Raw genomic sequence first — 22,371 nt, 5'->3', positions numbered from 1 at the left:
AATATCTCGTCAGTTCGTTTTAATAAAAATATGGACATTTTCTGTTTTTTCCGATTGTCTTCAAAAATCACAATTACTATCGTTACAAATATTAATTTCATTGGCATATCTTGTAATCACAATAAAACTTTGTTTTCGATATATTTATTTTAGAACAATATTTATTTCAAAGTTACATATGAGGCATTTAGAGTTGTATTTACTACGCTATTTAAATTAAAAAAACAATTGTAAAAGTCATTTGCAATTATTTACAAAATACGCGCAGATTTAAATAACATACTGTTCATTTTATTCTTGTATTACATGTAAAATTAACTATTATATGCTTTATAAAAATCTACGTATCCATCTGAGAATAATTCAGTGTTATTTACAGAATTAATATAATCCTTGAATTCGCTATTTATAAAACGGTGAGTCGTTATTGATCTTTTAACGTTTGTCTTTTTGGGAATTGGAACTGCTGGATTGAATACAACACCAGTAGGATCATACTCAACATAAAGTTCTTCTGGCGTTCTGAAACAAAACAATTTGTATCTTTTTACAAAATATCAGCTAACAAAATAAATGTATACTTACAATTTAGCAATCTCTGAAGGCAAACTTCCCTCTCCAGTTGGTGGCACTCCGGCAGCAATATTTTTTGCTATTTTTTGTACAGGATGATGATAGTGTCGCTAATAACAAAAACAGATAAAAGAATAATTCGTTGAAAAACAATTATATGTATTTATAATACAAATTTAAACATAATTTATGTGAATACATACCTGCAAAGCAGCGAGTTCCCATAATGCTGTACAATGTGCATTGCAACATTCGGGTTCTTCTAAATCTGGCTGATAGAAACCATCTCCAGTAGTACAATCAGTATCTAACAAAATATTTGCTGATTTTCCAAGTTGCATACTTTGTTTTATTATGCCTAGAATGCCAAGAGCTGCGTTATGTTGCGATTGCAAAGCTACAATAGCTATTCTTTTGATAAATGATATCAAACGATTTTGTGTGACTCTCTTTCTTCTATGAATTAGAACTTGTACTAAAATTTTTATAAGGAGTTCCATCTCTGAGTGGGTCTTACCACAGTGAATGTTAAATAAATTTTTATATAAATGTACATAAAACCTGCAGAATATAATTATAAGTTTAATCTTAATTTTTTTTTAAAACATTAATTATTTTTACCAACACAAACCTGTAAGGGTCAAGATTTAATGCAGAGCCTTGACCTGATAATATTGTAAACACACATTGAATGCAATGCAATTGATCTCTCAAACTTAAATTGCCTGCTTCCATCAATTTATCTATGACTGTTACCAAATCTTGATAGAAATCCAAGTTTATGCAATGTGCAAACCTGTAATTATTACGTGGTGATAGATGTTGCATACTGTAATGAATAACGAAATATAACAAAAAATCATACTTTGCCAAGCCCTCCAAACTAATAGATAAGATTTTACTATTTGGACATTGTTTTAAAACTCTAAAATAAATTGTAAACACTATGCTTGTTATTTCAGTAAGCAACTTTTGTTTAGATTGTTTATTCTCTTCAGCCTTGGTTTCCAACAATTCTTTTTCTACTTGCTCTAGCTTCTTATTTTTCTTTCTTTCACGTTTACTTAAAGCAAGAATTCTTTGTTTATGAGACATGAGCTTTTTTTGTTTGGTTTCTTCTTCTTTCTCTTTATCTAAGTTTACTTCCTTGATACGAAGAGACAGAAGTACAGATATAACTTCAGTGTGAACAGAATGAGCTTTCAATTTTATGTACTGATTTAGCCGACGTACTATCTAAAAGTATTACCAATATTCATGAAAATTTAAAAATGCAGCTCAAATATAGACTTGTAAATATTCAAATTTCTTACTGAAAGGGATAATTCAGCGCGTTTGTCTTCCTTGAATATTTTGGATACGCATGCAGCCACACATTGTCTTACAAAATCGTGCTTATTATCCAATAATGGTATAAGAAAATTTGCTATGTTGACAGAATAATTAAAGTAAGGGTGTGTTGTCAAGAGATCACACATGCAAGTCACTGCAAGTTTGCCTAATTCAATTTCTTGTTCTTTTAATTGTCGTTTATCTCCTCTCTTTTTCCTCAACACACCAGACATTTTCTCTAGTTTTTGCAGATAACGTTTATAATTACTTAATAATGTGGTTTCAAAATTCTGCAGTGCCAGTGTTTCTTTTTTAACTAAAGAAACAAAAGATTTTTTACATATATACTATACGTACAACATAAATATCACTGCCACAAAAATATCATAACTACATACATTTTACACCTTCCTGTTGAATTTGAAGAATATGATAAGATGGCAATAGATCTTTAAAGACTTCTAATAAAGACACAGTTGCCAACTTTCTAACAGTAATATATACTTCTGGATTAGTTTCTTCCATTAGATCTAACAGTGCTTTGAAATTTTCAGATTTATTTTCAGGTGTTTCTAATAAAGTACTAGAAAGTAATCCTATCTTTAAACGTTTAGATCTTAGTACTTCTTGACGACATGCCAAGAGTTCTATCATAGATACGGGTTCTTTATTTTCATCTTTGTCTTTATTCTACAACATTTTTTGTATGAATATGAATATATAGATCCTTAAGAACCAATAGTATTGAATAGAATGTAATTGAAGCTTACATTTAAATCTGTTATTCCTCCTATGTTACTCTCTTCTGTATGAAATTCTCCATTAGATTTATTTTCAGTATCTTCAACACTATCTTCATTCATAGTTTCTTCTATCAACCTTTTCTTTATAACTCCATTTTTAGTTTTTGTTGGAAGTAACATACGAACCTTCTTCATACCTTCATCCTCAATTATTTTTGATACATTATTCTCATATTCTTCCTCTAATGTTGCTTCATTTTTTCTTTTCTGATTGTTACCTTTCTTCTTACTATCGACTGTTCTAAATTGCACACAAATTATGGTAATTGTAACTTAAAGTATTTTGATAATTTACCAGAGTAAATATGATGGAACATACTCATCCAAGCGTATCTTCTTTAACAAATTATAGGATTTGTTAGAAATAGCTTCCTTGAGAAAGTCTAAGTCATCTTTTTCAACCATATTCATAAGATCTTCTCCATGGTCACTTTCTTCTTCTTCGACTGATTCTGGATGTTGAACTGTCTTTTGAATTTGTTTCTTTGCTGGTTTATGTCGTCTCGTTTTAAGTTTTCCTTGCTTCATAAGTTTAGTTCGCTTTTGATTGTTTCTTTTAATTGAACTAATTTTCAGCTTTCTCTGTTTCTTTGAAAACAAAGAAAGAATGGATAAAAAGCATAATTTTAACCAATAGAGTTAATAATAACTTAACAGCAATGTTAATAAAAAAAAAAATAAGTTATATTGGTTTACATATGTATAAAAAAATAAGAAATAGGTTATCAAGTTCCATATTGGTTTTAAATAGTAAAATTATTCTTACGTACCGCCATTTTTTCGTAGTTTCAGTTATCCTACAACAAAATTTTTATTCACTATAATAATTAGGTATATAATTACTATTCTAGCAGTATGAAGCAGAGGTTATTGTGATAACACGTGTTTTCGTATGAAATGCGCGCCATACAACACGATCTAACAAGTACAGCACGTTTCGTTTTCTTCTTTTGTAATTAATATTGACAGAGTAAGTCTAAAGGAATTGCGTTATCTTTAAAAATATATATTATGCATTAAATAATGCTTTTTCATTTATATATAATTCATTACTATATTTCTAACATCAAATATAAAAGTAAATAAGTAAATACATAGGGTCATCGTATACATGTTTATGTTGAAGTAGTACAAAGTTGTATAAAATATTCACACTTTAGGCATTTTATTACAAACAACGAATTGTTGAATGTTTACATGTTTATATTCACAATTGCATCATTCTCAACTCTTGTTTATAATTCATGGCGTATTGAATACATGTAACAGTGCATAAATAATTGATCACATTGTTTGGCGTGTAAAGTGTATTTCAAAGTATTTACAAAAGAGTACGTATGTATTGAGTGGTTAGTGTAATAATAGTGTAATAGCGTATTAATACACGAATCGTCCTAAAACATCAGCACAAGGTAAGTTATGGCTTCTGTATCAATATAATGTGTGTCACAAAAAAGGTTATGTTTTATACTATTATCGATTGGGTGGTTAAGATAAGCTGGACCAAATTATCGTATCGCATTCTGATTTTTCATTAGTGTAATTAATTTAACATTCTTTGTTACATATTCCTAGAATTATAAATATTATTTTCTATGACATTTTTATGTATAACTTACAGGTATGTGTAGCTATTTCTAATTAATGTTAGGATTATAAAAACAAATAGTACGATAATATACTAATGAAAATATACGCCATTTAATTATCATAATGTATACAGAAGTCTTCTAAATAGGAAATAAACAATGAATATTGTCATCTATTATAGTCTAAGTACGTTCTTCGATGATTTGTGAAAGTTGCACCCAAAGAAGAAAGTACAGTAGTTTCATACGAATTCGTTGTTTCGCGAGTACTCAGACTACCAATGAATGTTTCTGGATATACAGCTCGAGAATCTTAATGCGTTGTCACAAATTGAAGTACAATAAAGACCAACATAAAACGTTAATAGCTTTCAATAGGATTAATTTACGAGTGGTACGAAACTAACTGGACATCAGGTCATACCGATTCTGTTAATCGAGAATGTTGTTTGTTATGCTGAGGATATCGTGCAAATACACGCAGGAATACAGCACGAAGGAAAAGATCGGCAATATATATATTTTCCTTCAAATTACAGTTAATTCGTTTCTACAATAGAAATAAAGAATGTAGAATCTGTTGAACAATCGAAATATATCCGATCCAGTTGGGGTGCAACGTCGCGATCGCCGAATGCGCATCAAATTGTGTCTTGTGCAATTTTCAAGTGCTATGTATGTGCACGCATACAAGTGGTGGAAATATAGGCGGAATGGCAATTATTTTTCTTCATCTGAATAATAACGCGAAATCCTATTGGTCGATCGAAAGTAACGCCACCGTTAACCAGACCACTCCATCAACCGTGCTCTATACTTTCGCAAAAGATCATCAAATTTCGCAACTATTTCTAAATCTCAATCCTTCAACCAACATTGACGAAGGATCGTATGTGTAATAGATAAACAAAGTCTCATCATCGGAATTATCCTTCGATACTGTCCATGTTCTTTTACCACGTGGATCACGTGATCCTCGATGCTTTGAATGCAGTTATGATTCTATCTTCGCGGTGGTTGCATCGGTTGCGTGGAATGGAATCGAAATTGATTTGTTTTTCTAACACTGGTCTTAGTTTAACGATTCAATTTCCCAGGGGAAACATTCGGAACGACTTTCGTTGTCACTCTTTCCTTCGAACAGTGAGCCTTCATTTCCCGCGATAGACTTATCGTTTTCGCGGTTAACGTCGAAGGAGCTGTCATTGAAAGCAATGTACAATTGTTTTCGAGAATATTCGTAAAGATTAATCTTTGGGAAATGGAATTATCTCTACCGTGAATTAAATATATTATAAGAAGAGCAATCAACTTGGTTATTAAACCTTAATCACAATGAATTGTTAAGTACTGTATAAAAATAATACGCGAGGGAAAACTTGGTGTGACAGTTCACTGTTTTCACATTTTTTAATGTATATCAAATTACGCGCATTGTCTATTTATTTCAACGACGAACAAACCTTGCAGAATCGAAGAATATAAGGAAGGCGTAGGAAATTGTACTATTTATTTTGGATCAGTTGTTCAAAGTGACGATCCAGAGGATTTTTAGCCAATTGTCTTGAACGCAAATAGCTCAAAAAGACATTTCGACGTAGCGAGCATCCAGATGTTTCTTGGCGTTTTCCGACATAGTAAGCAAGTCAGTGAACTGTCCTCGGTGAATATCGTCGGCGGTGGTTACTTAACCTATTGCGGTAGAAAGTCGTCGGCGATTGTCGCGACCGATGCAGTCTTTCCGTTACCACCGTATTGGTTTGAAGGTTCGATAAAAACCATCGACGGTGCACGGGGTTAACGATAACGGTCGCTAAGACGTGGATCTTACATATGGATCTCGTTGAGGTGGTCCTCGGCGTTTCTTCTACGGCGATGGACGCGTGGATCAAAGTTTACGCGATTGTCAACACTCGCGATAAAACGAACGCGCGATAACCAACGATCGAAATCTGAATACGACCAGTCGAGTTTGACTCTCCTTTACGAACTAAACTACCAAACGAAAGCTCGGTCAGCCGTGTTCCTTTTCTTCTTTTCTTTTCGCCGAGCAGTGGATCGCGTGAGCCACGATACACACGCGAAAATGGACGGCCTTGTTGAAATTTTCCTCTTCTTCGGAGTTCTCTTCTACTTTTTCAACTTTAGGTAACGTATTACAAACGCTCCCATTGGATGCCACGGAACTATTTCAACCAACTATCTACCTGTTCTTTCGTTGCTTTCTGTGGAACGTCCTAGTTGTAGATCACTTATTTTTGTACAAACCTTCCGCCGCGTATTCTATCGATTTATAATATTATGTGAGTATTGTTTGACAGTTAACCCTGGGTTGCATGAATTTTTTGCAAGTTTCGAAACCCACCGCAAAAAATTATTTCTTCGTTATTTATACGTTTACTGTTTAAGTAATACTCGAGCTAATTAAATTAAAACTAAATACTCCCCATAAGAATATTGCGCAAGAGGAAATTTTAATGCAAAAAGAAGTAGGATAATACATTTTTTCGAAGGGAGCTTGCATCCTCGAAAGAATTGAACTTAAAGATGCACAGGGGTACGTGCGTACTTTACTAGACGCGCGCAATAGTCTTCATTAGATCAGATCATTCAAGGCCATTTCGTCAATTAACGTGGTATTCTTGTCCACCGCATAATGTCCCCTTTAAGAGCATACAACTTTCATCCAAATATTCATCAAATATTTGTTCGTATCGTTAGTTATAATATATCAGTGATATTTGCGGGAATTGATTAAAATATGACCTTGCATCACCTTCAGATAAATTTTATTCGAAATAACGATTTGCAATGGCGATTAAAATTATCGTTAATCGGTGAGTCTCATGACCACTTACGATTAAAATAATTGCTTGTCTTGAGTTGAAGCAATCGTTGTCCTTCATTTTTCATGATTGTCGAAAATTCATTTTAAAATTCAAAGAAACTAATAGAGCTGTAAGTCAAGTTCGTTCGTTCGTTCTTCAACGTATCTAATGAAATTTTACGAACACCAAAAGAAAGACAAATTATCGAATGACTTTTTTCTAAAGAAATTTCTATAGAGCACGAGTTAATAAAAGAACATTGTTCATTTTCTGATCGGTACAACGTTCGTAGTACGAGACGCACGGAGCGTGTACACGGTCGTTGAAACAAACATGACAACGAAGACGTTGCCGAATCACTTTTCATTTAAAGTTAAGGAACTGGTAAATATAGAAGCATTCGGTGCACTATTACAGCTCTGAAACTTCCGACAAGAATTCTGAGTGCGTGTGCCTCCAGTATACTTGTTCAACAAAATTATAAATCAAATCGTAAACAATATGCTTGTACACAAGAACTTCTTTTTTGTCATATCCGATCAAGCACTATACAAATATTTTTTTATTCCACTACATACAACAAGTATCGATCTTTTCAGACATGTACAGTGAGTCTTGTGTAAGAAGGGACCCTGGCTGTTAGACGTCGACGGGATCGAAATTTCTTCCAAGCCGAGGCTCCCTCCTTGGTCGTGACCTCTCTCACTTGATATGGTGTGGGCAGTTCCAAGGAGTGATAGGGATAACCACGTGTCTCTTAGACAAGGATCACGCTCAATCTTCATGCCTCTTAAACAAAATTCACCATTTCTTTGCAATTAATTTTTAAAGAACGCTATTGTAAAACTTTCCCTGACATTGAAGCTAGACATTTAAAAAGGTGGCACTAGTAAACAATAAACAGCGTTTTATATCTGTTCCAAAAAAGCTGAAATCTCACGCCACCGATTTATCTAGGTGCTTCTATTTCCGAGATAGAATGGAACATTCAATACCGATTTATGTAACCGATACGCGATATCCTTCGCACATAATTAGAATCATACGGACGGGTATCCCTTTTCCTGAACAACGTCGATTCAATTGCTTCGTAAATTCGTCATGATAATCAGTAATAACGTTCAATAGATATTTCTAATTCCCATTGTGCTTCAACAGATATTTCCTAAACAATCGTGTAAGCTAACAAAGAGTTCATCTATTGCGCACGTTCAATTTTTGCGGTCAGATCTTCGATACCGATGGTATCTTATTTTCTTCCGTGTCTTTACTGTCTTCTATTGGTTTATCGCTAAACAACGCATGCTAGCATCTAACGTTCAACGTCAAGTTGACATGATCGAAAAAATAGGAAACCGCATCCGATTGCACTCAACTGAATCGACCCGTTAAAAGTGACGGAAATCGACCGTGAACGATGCGCAGTGGCATTCGAATGCAATGTCCATGAAATTGTGCTTGTATCATATTCGCTATGCTTGATGAAATTCACGATAGAGAGTCATTAATGAAAATAAGATTGGATTTCTTGCCTAGCTCCATTTAATAACGTTTACTATATTCACTCGAGTTATTCCAAGACTTCTCTAACACTTTTAAGTCGTCGCTATAGCATTCACGATTTTAGAGCATCTCTTTAACTCTTCAAACAAAAGCAAATCATTTTCCTTCCGGAAAAAAAAAACGTAAATAAATGAAATTTTGTATTTTGTTTTTAAAGACCTTTTTTTAAATTTAATCGTAGGCCGAACAACATGGTGGACGTAGTTTCGACACGTTTGCAAGAGGTGTACGCGAAATGGGAGACCAGAACGGAAGTGAAGAGAAATGCTGAAACGACCACAGCTCGATTTCCATTAAAGGGTAAGATTTTCCTTCGACGATGAACGATACTTATTTAGCCACTATTATATGTAGAAATCATTACGTTTCAGAGTTTCATCGAACGGGTCATCTATTGCATAGCAAGAAGATCCAAGATAGAGAACATTTGAAGAAGATTAGGGAGAGTTCCCTGTTTCAGATCAAAGAGACAGAACCGTTGACTGCCTGTATTAAAGAAAAACCTCCATTTTTACAGTATTGTTGTAACGTTTGTACTCCGTCGTCTAAGGTGAGTTTACTATATAATTCAGATTTTTATATACTGTTATGTAAATTTCAAGGAACATATACGACGTCTAAAGTCGCGACGTTAACGGCCATTTAAAGTATCAGTAGCGCATTATACTATAGGCAAAAAAGAGCCTATCTAGTTTTTATAATGCAAAAACAACTAAACAATTTATATTACGTTTATCTTAATTCGTTCAAAGCTACGTCGATTTGGAAAACACGTTAAATACTACTTAATAATTAATTAACGTTATAATATTCGAAACGCTCGGTTTTAAAATCGTAAAAGGGCATAATGGTTAAAACAAAGTAGAGTAATATTTGTATTGTAATGTAATTCACATCTTCGAGTTAACGAATCCAAAATAAATTAAGTAAAAACAGTACGCGGTAGATGAATAGTCGCGCGCGTACGCCTCAACACGTCGACATTGCGCGTTCACATCCCTACACACTAAAAGTATATTTAGCTTGCGAACTAATGACCAGCCTACTCACAAAATTGCGAATATTACGGTTGCACATGTGTACGTTTTTCTTTGCGTAGTTCAGAGTTACTAAACACACGCCTTGTTTACCCTTAATGTTTATTCGCGTATTTATAATTCGGCAAGTTCGTTAAATCGACGAAATTTTGTGAATACATCGAGTGTGTCCATGGTATCGTTCGGATAAATCGTGGTTTATTATGAATAATTCGTTGTACAAGAATACATTCGTCGAAACAGTAAGAAGTGAACGTTTTGTAAAGTAACAACGATGACAAATAATACCGTCGAATTATTTTTAATGTATTAAGAATATCGTGGTGAAATATACGTGTTCCGATTCGAGTAAAACAACAATTTTAATTTATCTTTTATTTATAGTATCTGAAATTTGTATTGCGTTCGTCGATGTAATTAATGTCATTTACAGCGCAATACAAATCCATTATTATCTAATTAAGGTGTCGTGTTTTGACACGCATTTTATTATGTAACTTTTGCATTGGACACAAGTCAATTTTTTTTTATAAGTAGAGTAATCACTGTCTGCTCATAATCGCATACACGTGTATTGCTATGTATAGATGTATATCAAATTTCGATTGCATAATTTTATCATTTTCTTTCATATAGTTTACGAGAAAAGAAAGTATTGTTTACAATACAATCGACAGGGGTATAATACAAAATAAACTTGGATGCATAACAGCTGTTGATACAAACAATGTGATTCTACCGAATAAGTGTTAATAGGCTTCACAATTAAATGAAACCATCTTCAAATTTTTTTTTTTATCGTAATATTATGTGCAGAAGCTGATGCGTAATCGTTGTACTAGTAATGATAGTTCGGGTAAGCACGCGATAATTTAAAAATAAAAATGTACGAAGAGCCATGTGGACTTTTTTCACGATGGTTGCGTATTATCGTCGTACGGGGGTATCCAGTACATGTAAGTCCACCATCAGTGGTTGAAATGTTCTTGTTTAATCCATATATCTTCCTTGATATTTAAAAAAAAAATTAGACTATAATTTCGTAAGTTTTTCATAAACACATCGAGGTTTTGTATTATTATAGGATTCATTGGTAAATACAATTAGCAAGCAGCATATGCCCTTTGGTTTAAATATATTGGAAATTAGTCCAGGGTGTACACTTCTCTCCAAAATATTCCACTCTATTTCACATATTTACAACCGTAAAATATACGATTATACAAGAGTAACACAAACAGTAAGTGTACAATTGATTGAGAAATATTTTATGTTTGTTAAAGTGTTATAAATCTTGTCTTCCATAGGTTTCATAAATTAATTTTCCCCACAGGTTTTAAACGACGAGAGGTTACAGGAATCTATAAAGTTGACTGCTTGGGAAGCAGTTAATAATGAAGGCTGTAGCGAGAAAGAGGCTTTGGCAACAGCAAAAGCTAGAGCCAAAACAATATTGCTTGAAATGGAAAGCAGGCTAAGCAATACTTTACTTAAAATAACTGTATGGATTCTTTACAAATTGTTACCATGTTTTATACAGTCTGCTATAGTATTACCTTCTCAAATAGAGATGTTGAAGAAGGCGAATGATACGGGTCTTCCTTTGATATTTCTTCCCTTACATCGTAGTCATCTAGATTATGTCATGATCAGCTTCATTTTATTGACGAATGACATTCGAAATCCATTGATCGCGGCTGGAGATAATTTAAAAATTCCATTTTTTGGGTATGCTATAAGAATAAATATTTCATAATCTTATTTTGCTAATATTTCGTTTTTTTATTTTATTAATCAATGTTCGTATATCAAACAGGTGGCTTTTACGAGGTTTAGGTGCATTTTTTATAAAACGTCGAATTGATCCTGTCGTGGGTCGTAAAGATCTTCTTTATCGTGCTACTCTTCACGCATACATAGTGGAAAGCTTAAGGGCAGGCCATAATTTAGAATTCTTTATAGAGGGTGGGCGAACAAGAACTGGTAAACCATGTATGCCGAAAGGTGGCATTTTAAGTGTCATTATTGATGCATACATGGATGGAACTGTTGAAGATGCACTACTAATACCTGTTGCAATGAATTATGAGCGTCTTGTTGACGGAAATTTTATTAGAGAACAGCTAGGTCAACCAAAGAAAATGGAAACATTTCGATCTACAATTAGGGCTATGTGGGAAACCTTAATGGGACATTATGGCATTCTTAAAATTGATTTTTGTCAGCCGTTTTCGCTTAGGGTAATAGTTAATAGTTCTTAGAATATTTAATTATATATTAATTATATTTATTAAATTACTCAATTGTATTATTTGATCGATAGGAAATGTTGAAATCCTTTCAAACTCAACAAAATAAATTGACTAACATAAAAACAGCTCCTGTTGAGAGACCTTTGAAGTATACAATGTCAACTTCATCGCTTTATGGTACAGACGTTGTTGTGGAAGAACACCGTCAGTTAGTAGATAGTATTGCACGACATGTTGTATATGGTAAGAAGGAAATTAATTTGATCTCTGTGGCATGAACAAATTTAGTGTGAAACACGTAAAATAATTTTTAGATTCTTCTACCTCAACGCCGATAATGTCGACGAATGTTGTTGCGTTTTTACTTTTAAACAAGTTTCGGGATGGTTGTACATTGGATAAATTAGTCGAAGCATTTGATTCAATGAGACAAGATTTAGAATGCCGTAATAGAGATACTGCATTCTGCGGAGAAAGTATTGATATTATAAATCACGCTGTTAGTAATATAATTGTTCTTCTGATAATAAAATGTTCACAGTATATTTTATCACGATAAGAAAATTAATTGTTGTTTTTTCAGCTGGATATTTTAGGTCCAGGATTAGTAAAGCAGCAAAGACAAGAAATTACAGAAGCAGCTGACGGTCAGTTAATAAAGTCGGATGTTGTTACTGCGATACGTCCTGTATCAATTTTGCCAAATGTAATTGAGCTATCCTATTACAGCAATACAATGCTAACATGTTACGTTATGGATAGTATAGTAGGTAAGAATACATATCAACCTTTAATGTGTTCACTTTTCTAAAGTATCCATCATATTTTCAGTAACAGCTTTGTATGCTGAATTGAAGTCACAGATCAATGATCCAATAGCCATTGCTCAAAACAATATTACAGTATCTCAAGATTTATTAATTCAGAGATCACTTAAGCTTTGTGATATCTTTAAGTACGAATTTATTTTCTGTAAACCATGTCAAGAATTAGAGCGCATTGTTATAGAAGTTATAGAGAATCTTTCATATACGAGTATCATTACATTACAGGAGGTATTGTATTCTAACATAATTATTACGTACACTGATTAAACAAACATGTTTTATATAAATTATACGGTAGGAATGTTATTTAACCGAGGAGTTATGGAGTCGAAGATACGCGCAAAAATTTGATGATAGTTCAGATGAAGAACATTGTAATCAAAATAGGGCTAAACATATACAGTACAAAGTAAGGTGTTTTTTTATTAATATCAAAAATTACTTACGTTTGTTTGTATAACTATGATTGCAATGTTTTACGATTTTAGTTGAGCTTAGTACCAGAGGACGCGAAACGCATGGAATTTTTGCACACGTTATTACGACCTTTAGTCGATACCTATACTTTCAGCGCCTTTACTCTTAAGAAACTAGTAGGACGGTCGCTTTCTGAAAAAGACCTCGTTCAAGAAGTTTTAAGTGAACTGAAAACGAATTTAGATCGTGGTATTGTAAATTATGGTAAGTAATGATACAATATTTCTATGGTAAATATGGTCCGTAATATATCATAAGAAAATAATATATTTTTAATTTTGTTATAAAACAGGTGAGAGTTTATGCGTTGATCCAATAAAAAACTCGTTAAAGTTGTTCGAAAAATGGAACGTTTTGGAATGTCATCCGCAGGAGAACATTAAACTTTTCTATCTAAAAGACGAGTATGATACAGACACAGCTGCAACGAGTATCTATGAAACTATAGCAGCGTTTAAATGGTTTAGAAACACAAATTAGAAAACAACCTATTCTAAACAAACAACTTCTACATTGTACTATTTTGTTGTAAAGAAAGATTTTTATAAAATCTTGTACATAGTGGTTCCCAAACATTAAGTAAGATATAATTCTACAGAAAAAAAACTGTTTATTAGAACATGTGAATGGAAATTTACAAATTGTTCTACGAAGATAGACTTCACGAAATAGTTTATAAAGTCATAATGGTATACAGTTATTAATATGATCTGAGTTATTTGATTAATTATACGTACAAAGTCTTTATATACATGGTTAATGTGATATTACTATACATGAACATTAAAATATTATAGATTTATAATTACTTCGTTAATAAAAATAATCTTGTATAATATTGGTTCGAGTATCAGTGCATTCTTGATTAACATTAAGAGGTTATGCTTGAAAGAATACAAATATTTGTATTATCTTCTTATTAAAGAACACAGATAAATAACTAAAACAGCAAATTTTATACAAAACATTCACGTTTTATGTATATTAATATAAAAAATAAATATAATTAGGAATATGTCACCAACATATGGTTCAAAACTTAATAACTGAAGCAACAGGATAACTTCTTCGTATACCCATGCATTTTTCTCTATCGATAAATAGCGCATCGACTTTAGATTTTAAATCAGTTTCTAAATTAGATCTGGTGCGTAATAGCTGTTGATGTTGTGCTTCAAATCTTTGTAATTTTAAATTCATATCATTTATCATTGAATGTATAGTTTTTACTTCCTCGATCATTCTATGAAGCCATGTCAGAACATAAAAAATTGTATAATAACGATTAAGTTTCTAATAATTCATGATTCTTTAAAAATATATACCTGAGTTGAGCATAATCTTTACATAATTCTGCTTCAGGCCGATGTGTTCTACTTTCAAGTCGCGTGTGTGCCACTTTCAAAGCAGAACTTTTATCTGCAATGGCTTTTTGCATTAATTGTAAATTTTTTTCAATCTCAAAGATCTCTTGTTGAATCTATAAACATAAATATAAATTAAGTAGTGGTAGAATAAATGGCGACTATACAAATATCTCGTAGTATGCTCTTTGATCACTTTATGTAAATGTATTTGTAATTTTTCTTTTGCTTCAAGCATTTCAGCAGCCCTTCTAGACAATGCATTGTTTGTATTGCCCCATGCTTCCCACATTTCATGTCCAACTGCATTTATAGCGATTTCAATATCACTTTGAAGCTGACTAGATTTTGATCTTTCCAACTGTGACTTTTTCACTACATTGTTAGATGCTTCAGCCCATGATTCAGCTTGTGTAACACTAAATGAGACATTTAGCAATACATAACTTGGTATGTATATGATCCTAAACCATATTGTTAAGTCAAGAGCTGTATTTATTTTATCACCTATTATCATAGTTTTCAATACCACCATAGTACTTCAAACCACGACTGAAATTATTCATCTGATGACACGTAATATCTATCCCAAGTGCAGTTTCTTTATTTCGTATGTCAATCTCTAATTGATTTTGTACTGCTCTGCTGTTTGTAAGCTGAACATAAAATTCTGATATAGAATTACCCTTCCCAATTTGTTATCTTTTAATTTTTAAACATACTTGATTAACACATTTATCAGTAAAGTGTTCTAATTTATTTTGACAGTTCCTGACCACCTCTACCTCCTTTAGAAGAGCATGCTCAGCTTGATCATGAACCAAATCGGAACCTAATTGCATTTCAAAATGTAGAAGTTACTTTAATGAGAACAATATGGTCATCAATTAAAATTTAAAACCTGTCCTAGCCTCCCGATAATATAAACATTCTTGTGCTATGTGCAGCTGTCCTTCTAAGCTTTGTATCGTTGTTTGTAAGCCTCGACGGCACTCCTGCATCTTTGCATTTTCAATTATCAAACGTTCTAATTCGGAAGTTACTTCATTTTTCCAATATGTGGTATCTGTAATTCTTTCTCCTAATTTTCGACCTGTTTCAATTTGACCATTTTGTACTTTCTCATCTGCTTCTCTAAGATTACATTGACAAGTTTTAGCATACATTGTTCTTTTAAGTACCATTCAATGCCTGTTGAAATGTTACGATCATTTTACCGCATCATCCGAACAGTATCCTGTCTTAAGTTTTCCGAATAATTTCTGTTGCTATTAGATTCATTGTACAGCCTCAGTTGGTTTTGTACCCATTCGTATGGACCATATCTCGTGTAAAGCGCAGCCCGTGCCGCGTGTGCTGGATTTCTATCGAAACCAGTCACCAAATTTGGAAATCTCATTGGTTCCGTAGCCATTCCATTCGGCATATAACAAGTCTCTGACAACAGATTTGTCACAGGTTGTGCAGGTCTAAAGTAATTATATAAATTTTACTTATATAAATTTTGCTTATGTTAAGTTTTTTATGTTCTTACAGAGAAAATGCTTCCACGGTTTCGTATCCCAAAGTAGGACGCCATGGATGTGGTTTGGGAGTTTTATAAAATTCTCCTACTCTAATCGAAATAGGTGGACCAGCAATTTGTTCCATACAGGGTAATACACCCACTGTACTCCATGGTTGGAGTTGCTAAAGTTTCAATAAGAAATTAATGCGATCATTATTCTCACGATTCAAACCTGCAGGACACAAACCGAATACATAACAGTTTCTCTCTTCTCCTCGATTTTATTACTATCCATGATTAACTTGATTATTTAAATAATAATTAAAATTAATAATGATAATTTAAATAATAGAGAAACAAGAATATTTGACGTTTACGAAAATTTTATCCGTTTAAAATATCATTTAAATATCCAAGTTTGTAAATGGTGTTCATTTAAAAGCCGGAAACAAACTCGTCACGTGACGTCTGTCATATGATTCCAATCCTAGTCAGGTGCTCCGTTCATTTCTGATCAATTGTAGGCGGATCAGTACTTATCTGACTCGTCGAAATTTGTTTCTTCGGAAGGCATCATGACACAATTTCGTAGTGTTTTTAGCTTTGTTCTCACGTTAATCGTCGTGTCACAGATTTCATCGTTGCACGCCGAGAATGCTGTACCTGTATTATTATGGGGCGGTTTAGCTGATACCGATTCGGAAACGAGTGCAGTGAATCCATTTTTAAAAACTTCTAGCAAAGAATTCGATTTGTTTCTACGTAAAAAGTTGGAAACTTCTCCTCCTGTTCTTCTTTACGTGAAAGATAATCTGTGCGTCGAGGATTTAGTGAAACACAAACAGGTTAGTGTATGCGAACAACCTTCAAAATCGTTTACTGCTGGACTCAAATATTAATTTAAAACATTTTTAACATTACAGAATCTTCATACAGTCGCCACTGGCGATTCGTTAAAATATTTTCCTGCCGTTGAGAAAGCGGTAAATGTTGTCGAAGATTTGCCATCGTATAATCAAACATACGATGATTATACAGATTCAAAATCTGAAGGACAGTTGTCGATTATGCCTATTACCAATCTAGATATAGTTCCAGAGACATATAAGACGATAAAAGAGTCCAGTCCTAATTTAATAGCTATTCTCACAGGAAGATCATGTAGTTATAGCCGTTCTGAAAGAGTTAAGAGAGATACCTCTACTCTATCTTCTAATTCTTCCGCTTTTATTGCTTCATCAGAGAGAGTACTTTTGTATTCTAGTCAAGCATTGTCACTGAAGGTAATTTCAAGACAAGTTCAATAATTATCAACAAATACATTCTTCATAAGTTACAATTCTAATAAACTTTATAGCTTGTAGATGTCATAAACCTTCCACTTAAACATACGAGTATACAAGAAGGACAAGGTACAAAAGAGTCTCCATTAGTATTGAAACTGGTATTCAATGAAACGGATTCATCTGCGATTAAGCATATACTCCATTTTAAATTTGAGGTCAAAAGTACAGGATACTATACTCTTAAAACAATTATTTACGAAGGAATTAATTACAAAATCAAGGATAGTACTAATCACAGCCTGACTACGAACACGGATATTGTTTTTCCGTTTAATTTTTCTTATCATTGTTCACAGAACGTTATTTTTGAACAAAATTCTACTATCTTAAATATCACAGATTTGCAAGTGCAAATCGATGCAAAGGCATTTAAGAATGGAAAAGCATTTAGCGATGCGTACGATTGCGTTGGGTTTACTACAATTCCAATTTGGACAGGAATATTTGTCACTGCCATATTAGCTTTAATCATGATTTGGGCTCTTACTATGATCATGGATATTCGTACTATGGATAGATTTGATGATCCTAAAGGAAAAACGATCACTATTTCATCTCAGGAATGATATGATAATGCCAAATTAGTAAAAAAAAGAATATTCTTGTGTAAATATATACCATAAGTAGTATTGACTCAATAAATTATCAGTTTCAGGCTGATGATCCATGCATATATAATCTTCATTAGAGTGTCTTCAAATAGTATATATTGTTTAGATATACTTGGTTGTTATATTGATTTTAATTTTATGAAATAATACTATACTGTGAGAAGATAAATTTAATCATTCCGATTACCTAACATTATGTACTTTTTTTCAGTATTTATATATTTGCTATATATGATAATATCTTTTTCCCGTAATATTTATAATAAAGCAATGCATAAATTGTAGGAACTTTGTTTTAAAACAAGAAAAGAAGTATATGATGCTATGTACTAGCGTATCTTTCGATCATACATCAGTTTTGTGATATACTAATGGTTGATTGAAATCAATGTAAAGTTTATAAAAAGATTCGTATGGCAATTGTTGTATAATATAGTGCGTTTCGCATTGACTATAAGAAATATCTATGCACAGATTAATGATAGTTACATATACACATACTCGTAGATACAGATATATACATACATATACACGATACTACATAAAACTCACTCAATTATTTAATTCTTTTATTGATTTCCATTACTCTTTTCTTTCTTAGCGAAAGATTGTAAAAATATGTTTTATGAGACCGTATTATAAATTTTTAATATATGAAAAATGTATAGTATAAAATGGTTGTATAATCGTGCTGGTTCATTAAGTAACACCTATGCCTCACAAGCTGGAACCTTTACACCATGTATTACAATGAATACCATAGAATAGGGTGGCAATGTAATCACTTGTGTAGGTTCTAATATTATAGGCCAAAATGGTGGTAAACTCCCATCAGGTTCCAATTTTAATATTTTTCCATTCATTTTTATATCTCTAAGAATAAGAGCAATAGGATTAGGTACATTAAATTAATAATGAGTTGTTACATAATTGCCATTAAATACCTTGATTGAAGATTATCAGAAGTAAATGCATATAAAAAGATTTTGGCATTTCTGTGAAGTGCAGAATAAATCCCTTGAATAGTTATATGAACAGGAACTTTGTTTATGTTCACTCCATATATTGTAATTGCTGACACTCTACTGATTAATGCTTTCTTAGAGGTACAGTGTGCATAAAGTCGCACACGGTCAGAGTTGTTTAAAGATGTCAATTTCAAAACCTTTTCTGACACAAATTGTTTATACACTACGCTAACCCACCAATCTGGATTTGGTATAAGATCAGGCCCCACCATAGCATAATATCCACCAAATAATGATTGTCTGGTGACAACATTTAAACCTGTGCTGGCAGAGTATCCTAATTTATCAAGCCATAAAAATCCACCCACAAACCTATCTGATAATTCTGGAGCACCCCCACCATAAGCTGTACTAGTTTCTGCTGTAAATGAAATTTTGGTAAGTTATTTTAATTCAAATATATCAATGCAGCAAGTATAAATGTATAATCACATACATAACCACATAAGAATATTTTTTCCTGATAGCTTAATTGCTTCTTTCATAGATTTAATTTGCATTGGCAAATAATTAAAGGTGGAAACGTTTATGAAGTCAGCTACTCGAGCTTCTCTTCCATTAAGATAATACTGATGCCAAGTAACATAATTTACACTATCTTTATCATTTTTTAAAAACGTTTCTGCATAACATTCTCCCTGATGATTGGTATCACCAATATGATTTACTTCTGGACCGACAAGAATACTTTCATTATATCCTAGTTTGTTTAATAATTGTCTTAATTGATAATAATCATTTGCAAGTTGTGTAGCATTGACAACCCTATTAAATACATGACGAAAGGAATTTGGTTCTGAAATAATTATCACATATTAAATATAATTAAAAATGATTAATAAATTAAAACACAAGAACGAAATATAGCTTACCATTCCCTAACTGCCAATCTAATTTCATCTGTTTATTTTTGGCAAATAAAATAATATCTTTGGCGTTAATATCGTCCCAGGAATTATCAGCAGTTCTAATCAATACATTTAAATCGAAGATCATGCGTAGTTTCGATTTTATGGCAAAGTTATATAAATTTTCGAAATCTATTTCGGTTAATGTAAAATTACTTATGTCATTGCCATTTATAGGACTAATTATTTTCTCCGGAATTATTTGCGTTGTCTGTATTGGTAGATTTATCGAAACTATTTACATTTAAATTGCTTTCAAATTAAAAAAAGAATGTATGTTAAGAAATTGAACAAACCTGATTGAAGTATAAACAATCTGACGATGTACCACCTATTCGAACATAAGCAGGTGCAAGATGCCGAGCTAAGTTAATAAATTTTTCATTTTCAATTGGAAAGTTTATCATATCGCGTAATAAAGAAGTATCGAGACCGAAGGACAAAAATTTTGTTGATACTACATGTAAAGGTGATCGTTTGAAATTCAAGTAAAATACGTGAACGTTACTAGTTTCATTTATCGCATTGTTAAAATTCCATGCTGACAATATTAATAATATCATACAAATGCCCACTACGATTAAACTAATAATAGGGCGTAACGTTGACTCTGAAATTAAAAAGGACAATTTATATTTATTCATATAGAGATATTCAAAATTTAAATTTCAACGTTTAGGCATGCGCAATGTATACAACATGGCAATGGCAATAATCTAATACGCTGTTAATGCAAGGTGCATGTAAAAAAAGTAAACACAATGTTTCCCGAAAAGTATAGTTAAGTGGATGCTCCGAATTATGGTGCATGTCGTACAAAATACTCTTAAAATATAACCTATAGTAAATTTGAATTGATCGACTTACGGTTATGAACTTCATCGAGTCTTTCGTACTGATGTTTACCCCGATCGTTAGTTACGAAATAACTCATATTCTTGAAATAATTTTTCAAACGATTTATTAAATATTCTTAATTATTTATTCTTATTCGCAATAAAAGAAAAATACGCTTGTTCGGTAATGTTAGTTTCGTTTATAGCAACCGCGAACAACCACGAATAAGTGAATAAATACAAGCTTCGTCCCAGGGCTGACTGCGCTGCGAATCGATCCCTGTTATAAATATTTTTAGGATTAAAAAAATGTTTGTGAAATGTACAATATTTATTTGGATCAATACACTCTACTCCATTAATTACTTTTAAAGAAAAGGATCAGTGATTTCGAGAATCGTTTCCCGAAGACGATGTCGAACAACTCTTTCGACGAACTTTTTTATTCGTTAACACTGAATTACGTTTTTGTGCATACTTGTGCATTGAATTTCTACATCTTGAATAAACATTCTGATCGTTACACGAAAACAGGGGTACTTTTTTATACGCATATTTCTTTTTTGTAACACTACATCCAGGTTGTAATTGTTCCACGCCAAATCGTCCTGCATATCGACTGTATCTCTCCTGTTTAAGAACTGTACAAATAATGTAAAAGAGATATTTCGAATCTATGCTTTTTATGCATAGATTAGAATATTATAATAAAGAATTCTATCGATGCACGCATTTAATAATGAAATACCTCTCGATGAAATTTGCTCAGATATCGAATCTATGCTAGAGCTTGATGATTGGAAAAGTAATGATCGTAATGCGATACGATTTCGATAAGAAAAACTACGACGACGTTTCTGTTTTGGATTTAGTTGTTGCCTTGATTCTGAGCTACTTAATTCATCCTCCCCCCAAAACGGCCTATCAGTGTCGTCTGACGTTGGCGGTATTGGTAATGGAGACTTAAAACATGTTTCATTATGTACAAGCATATGTTGTATTATTATGTTTATTAAAAACTTACAATTCCTTCACATTTCCCAAACGATAAACGTGGTTTATCTGTAATACCTGATCGAGCTTGTAATTCAATAGATATTGTACTATAAGATTGATTTTCATAACCTTCGTCATCTTCAGAGCTATGTATCGTTTTTCGTGTATCACCGCTAGCATAATGACCCATTACGGATGTTACCTAAATTTTCAGAAGTATTACAATTATAAAAATTAATTTTTTTAATTTGTTGTATAAATTTGAATACACTTGTAAATTTGTATGTATTTTTTCAAGGTACGAAACTTGGGCGTTTATTGAACTATTTGAAATAAATGGTAGGTTAGTAAGTTTTTTTTTTATTACGAGAGAACAACCCAGAACAGTCTCCATTATTGTAAACGCTACAATTAAAAGTATTTGTTTTGATATATTTTTGTTTTTAAAAATTTATTCATGAACAAGAATTATAATTCATAAAACATTTTTTATT

At 32.4% G+C, this 22,371-nt stretch overlaps 6 protein-coding genes across 13 annotated transcripts; 2 read left to right on the top strand and 4 right to left on the bottom strand.

Annotated features, from left to right (window-relative positions):
- Positions 1–128: 128 nt before the first annotated feature.
- On the bottom strand, positions 129–3,618 carry LOC128875479 (nucleolar complex protein 3 homolog). Of its 2 annotated transcripts, none has more exons than XM_054121107.1 (10): positions 3,479–3,618; positions 3,028–3,296; positions 2,676–2,949; positions 2,304–2,595; positions 1,887–2,221; positions 1,439–1,809; positions 1,205–1,369; positions 777–1,134; positions 586–683; positions 129–522 (listed from the first exon to the last, which is right to left on the bottom strand). In XM_054121107.1, exons 1-10 carry the CDS (start codon positions 3,482–3,484, stop codon positions 315–317), a joined length of 2,376 nt encoding a protein of 791 aa, XP_053977082.1. In that variant the 5' UTR covers positions 3,485–3,618; the 3' UTR covers positions 129–314. The 2 variants fall into 2 exon arrangements, with proteins under 2 accessions (XP_053977082.1, XP_053977083.1); XM_054121108.1 differs by having other exon boundaries at positions 3,028–3,290; positions 3,479–3,617.
- On the top strand, positions 3,561–14,307 carry LOC128875478 (glycerol-3-phosphate acyltransferase 1, mitochondrial). Of its 7 annotated transcripts, none has more exons than XM_054121103.1 (14): positions 3,721–4,120; positions 7,725–7,839; positions 8,870–8,988; positions 9,060–9,238; positions 10,810–10,965; positions 11,059–11,453; positions 11,542–11,965; positions 12,049–12,220; positions 12,292–12,476; positions 12,561–12,747; positions 12,809–13,032; positions 13,103–13,213; positions 13,293–13,485; positions 13,574–14,307. In XM_054121103.1, the coding sequence occupies exons 3-14, from the start codon at positions 8,880–8,882 to the stop codon at positions 13,759–13,761; spliced, it is 2,523 nt and encodes an 840-aa protein (XP_053977078.1). In that variant the 5' UTR covers positions 3,721–4,120; positions 7,725–7,839; positions 8,870–8,879; the 3' UTR covers positions 13,762–14,307. The 7 variants fall into 7 exon arrangements, with proteins under 7 accessions (XP_053977079.1, XP_053977078.1, XP_053977077.1 ...); XM_054121100.1 differs by lacking the exon at positions 3,721–4,120 and adding an exon at positions 5,028–6,445; XM_054121104.1 differs by lacking the exons at positions 3,721–4,120; positions 7,725–7,839 and adding an exon at positions 3,561–3,678.
- A 6-nt stretch (positions 14,308–14,313) lies between these two features.
- On the bottom strand, positions 14,314–16,447 carry LOC128875518 (tektin-3-like). The gene is made up of 9 exons (XM_054121151.1): positions 16,385–16,447; positions 16,180–16,334; positions 15,863–16,114; positions 15,547–15,779; positions 15,368–15,477; positions 15,153–15,301; positions 14,842–15,064; positions 14,607–14,761; positions 14,314–14,524 (listed from the first exon to the last, which is right to left on the bottom strand). Exons 1-9 carry the CDS (start codon positions 16,445–16,447, stop codon positions 14,314–14,316), a joined length of 1,551 nt encoding a protein of 516 aa, XP_053977126.1.
- A 187-nt stretch (positions 16,448–16,634) lies between these two features.
- LOC128875481 (V-type proton ATPase subunit S1-like) lies at positions 16,635–18,795 on the top strand. Its single transcript, XM_054121110.1, has 3 exons — positions 16,635–16,997; positions 17,076–17,435; positions 17,510–18,795. The coding sequence occupies exons 1-3, from the start codon at positions 16,728–16,730 to the stop codon at positions 18,062–18,064; spliced, it is 1,185 nt and encodes a 394-aa protein (XP_053977085.1). The 5' UTR covers positions 16,635–16,727; the 3' UTR covers positions 18,065–18,795.
- LOC128875480 (heparanase-like) lies at positions 18,665–21,134 on the bottom strand. Its single transcript, XM_054121109.1, has 6 exons — positions 20,913–21,134; positions 20,342–20,655; positions 20,010–20,256; positions 19,574–19,933; positions 19,054–19,498; positions 18,665–18,982 (listed from the first exon to the last, which is right to left on the bottom strand). The coding sequence occupies exons 1-6, from the start codon at positions 20,977–20,979 to the stop codon at positions 18,820–18,822; spliced, it is 1,596 nt and encodes a 531-aa protein (XP_053977084.1). The 5' UTR covers positions 20,980–21,134; the 3' UTR covers positions 18,665–18,819.
- Positions 21,058–22,184, bottom strand: LOC128875485 (uncharacterized). The gene is made up of 4 exons (XM_054121113.1): positions 21,906–22,184; positions 21,630–21,843; positions 21,248–21,522; positions 21,058–21,161 (listed from the first exon to the last, which is right to left on the bottom strand). The coding sequence occupies exons 1-3, from the start codon at positions 22,065–22,067 to the stop codon at positions 21,263–21,265; spliced, it is 636 nt and encodes a 211-aa protein (XP_053977088.1). The 5' UTR covers positions 22,068–22,184; the 3' UTR covers positions 21,058–21,161; positions 21,248–21,262.
- Between the last annotated feature and the right edge of the window lie 187 nt (positions 22,185–22,371).

The sequence above is a fragment of the Hylaeus volcanicus genome, chromosome 4, assembly GCF_026283585.1.
Source record: "Hylaeus volcanicus isolate JK05 chromosome 4, UHH_iyHylVolc1.0_haploid, whole genome shotgun sequence".
NCBI classification, from domain to species: Eukaryota; Metazoa; Arthropoda; class Insecta; order Hymenoptera; family Colletidae; genus Hylaeus; species Hylaeus volcanicus.
This window is presented reverse-complemented; position numbering and strand designations above follow the sequence as displayed.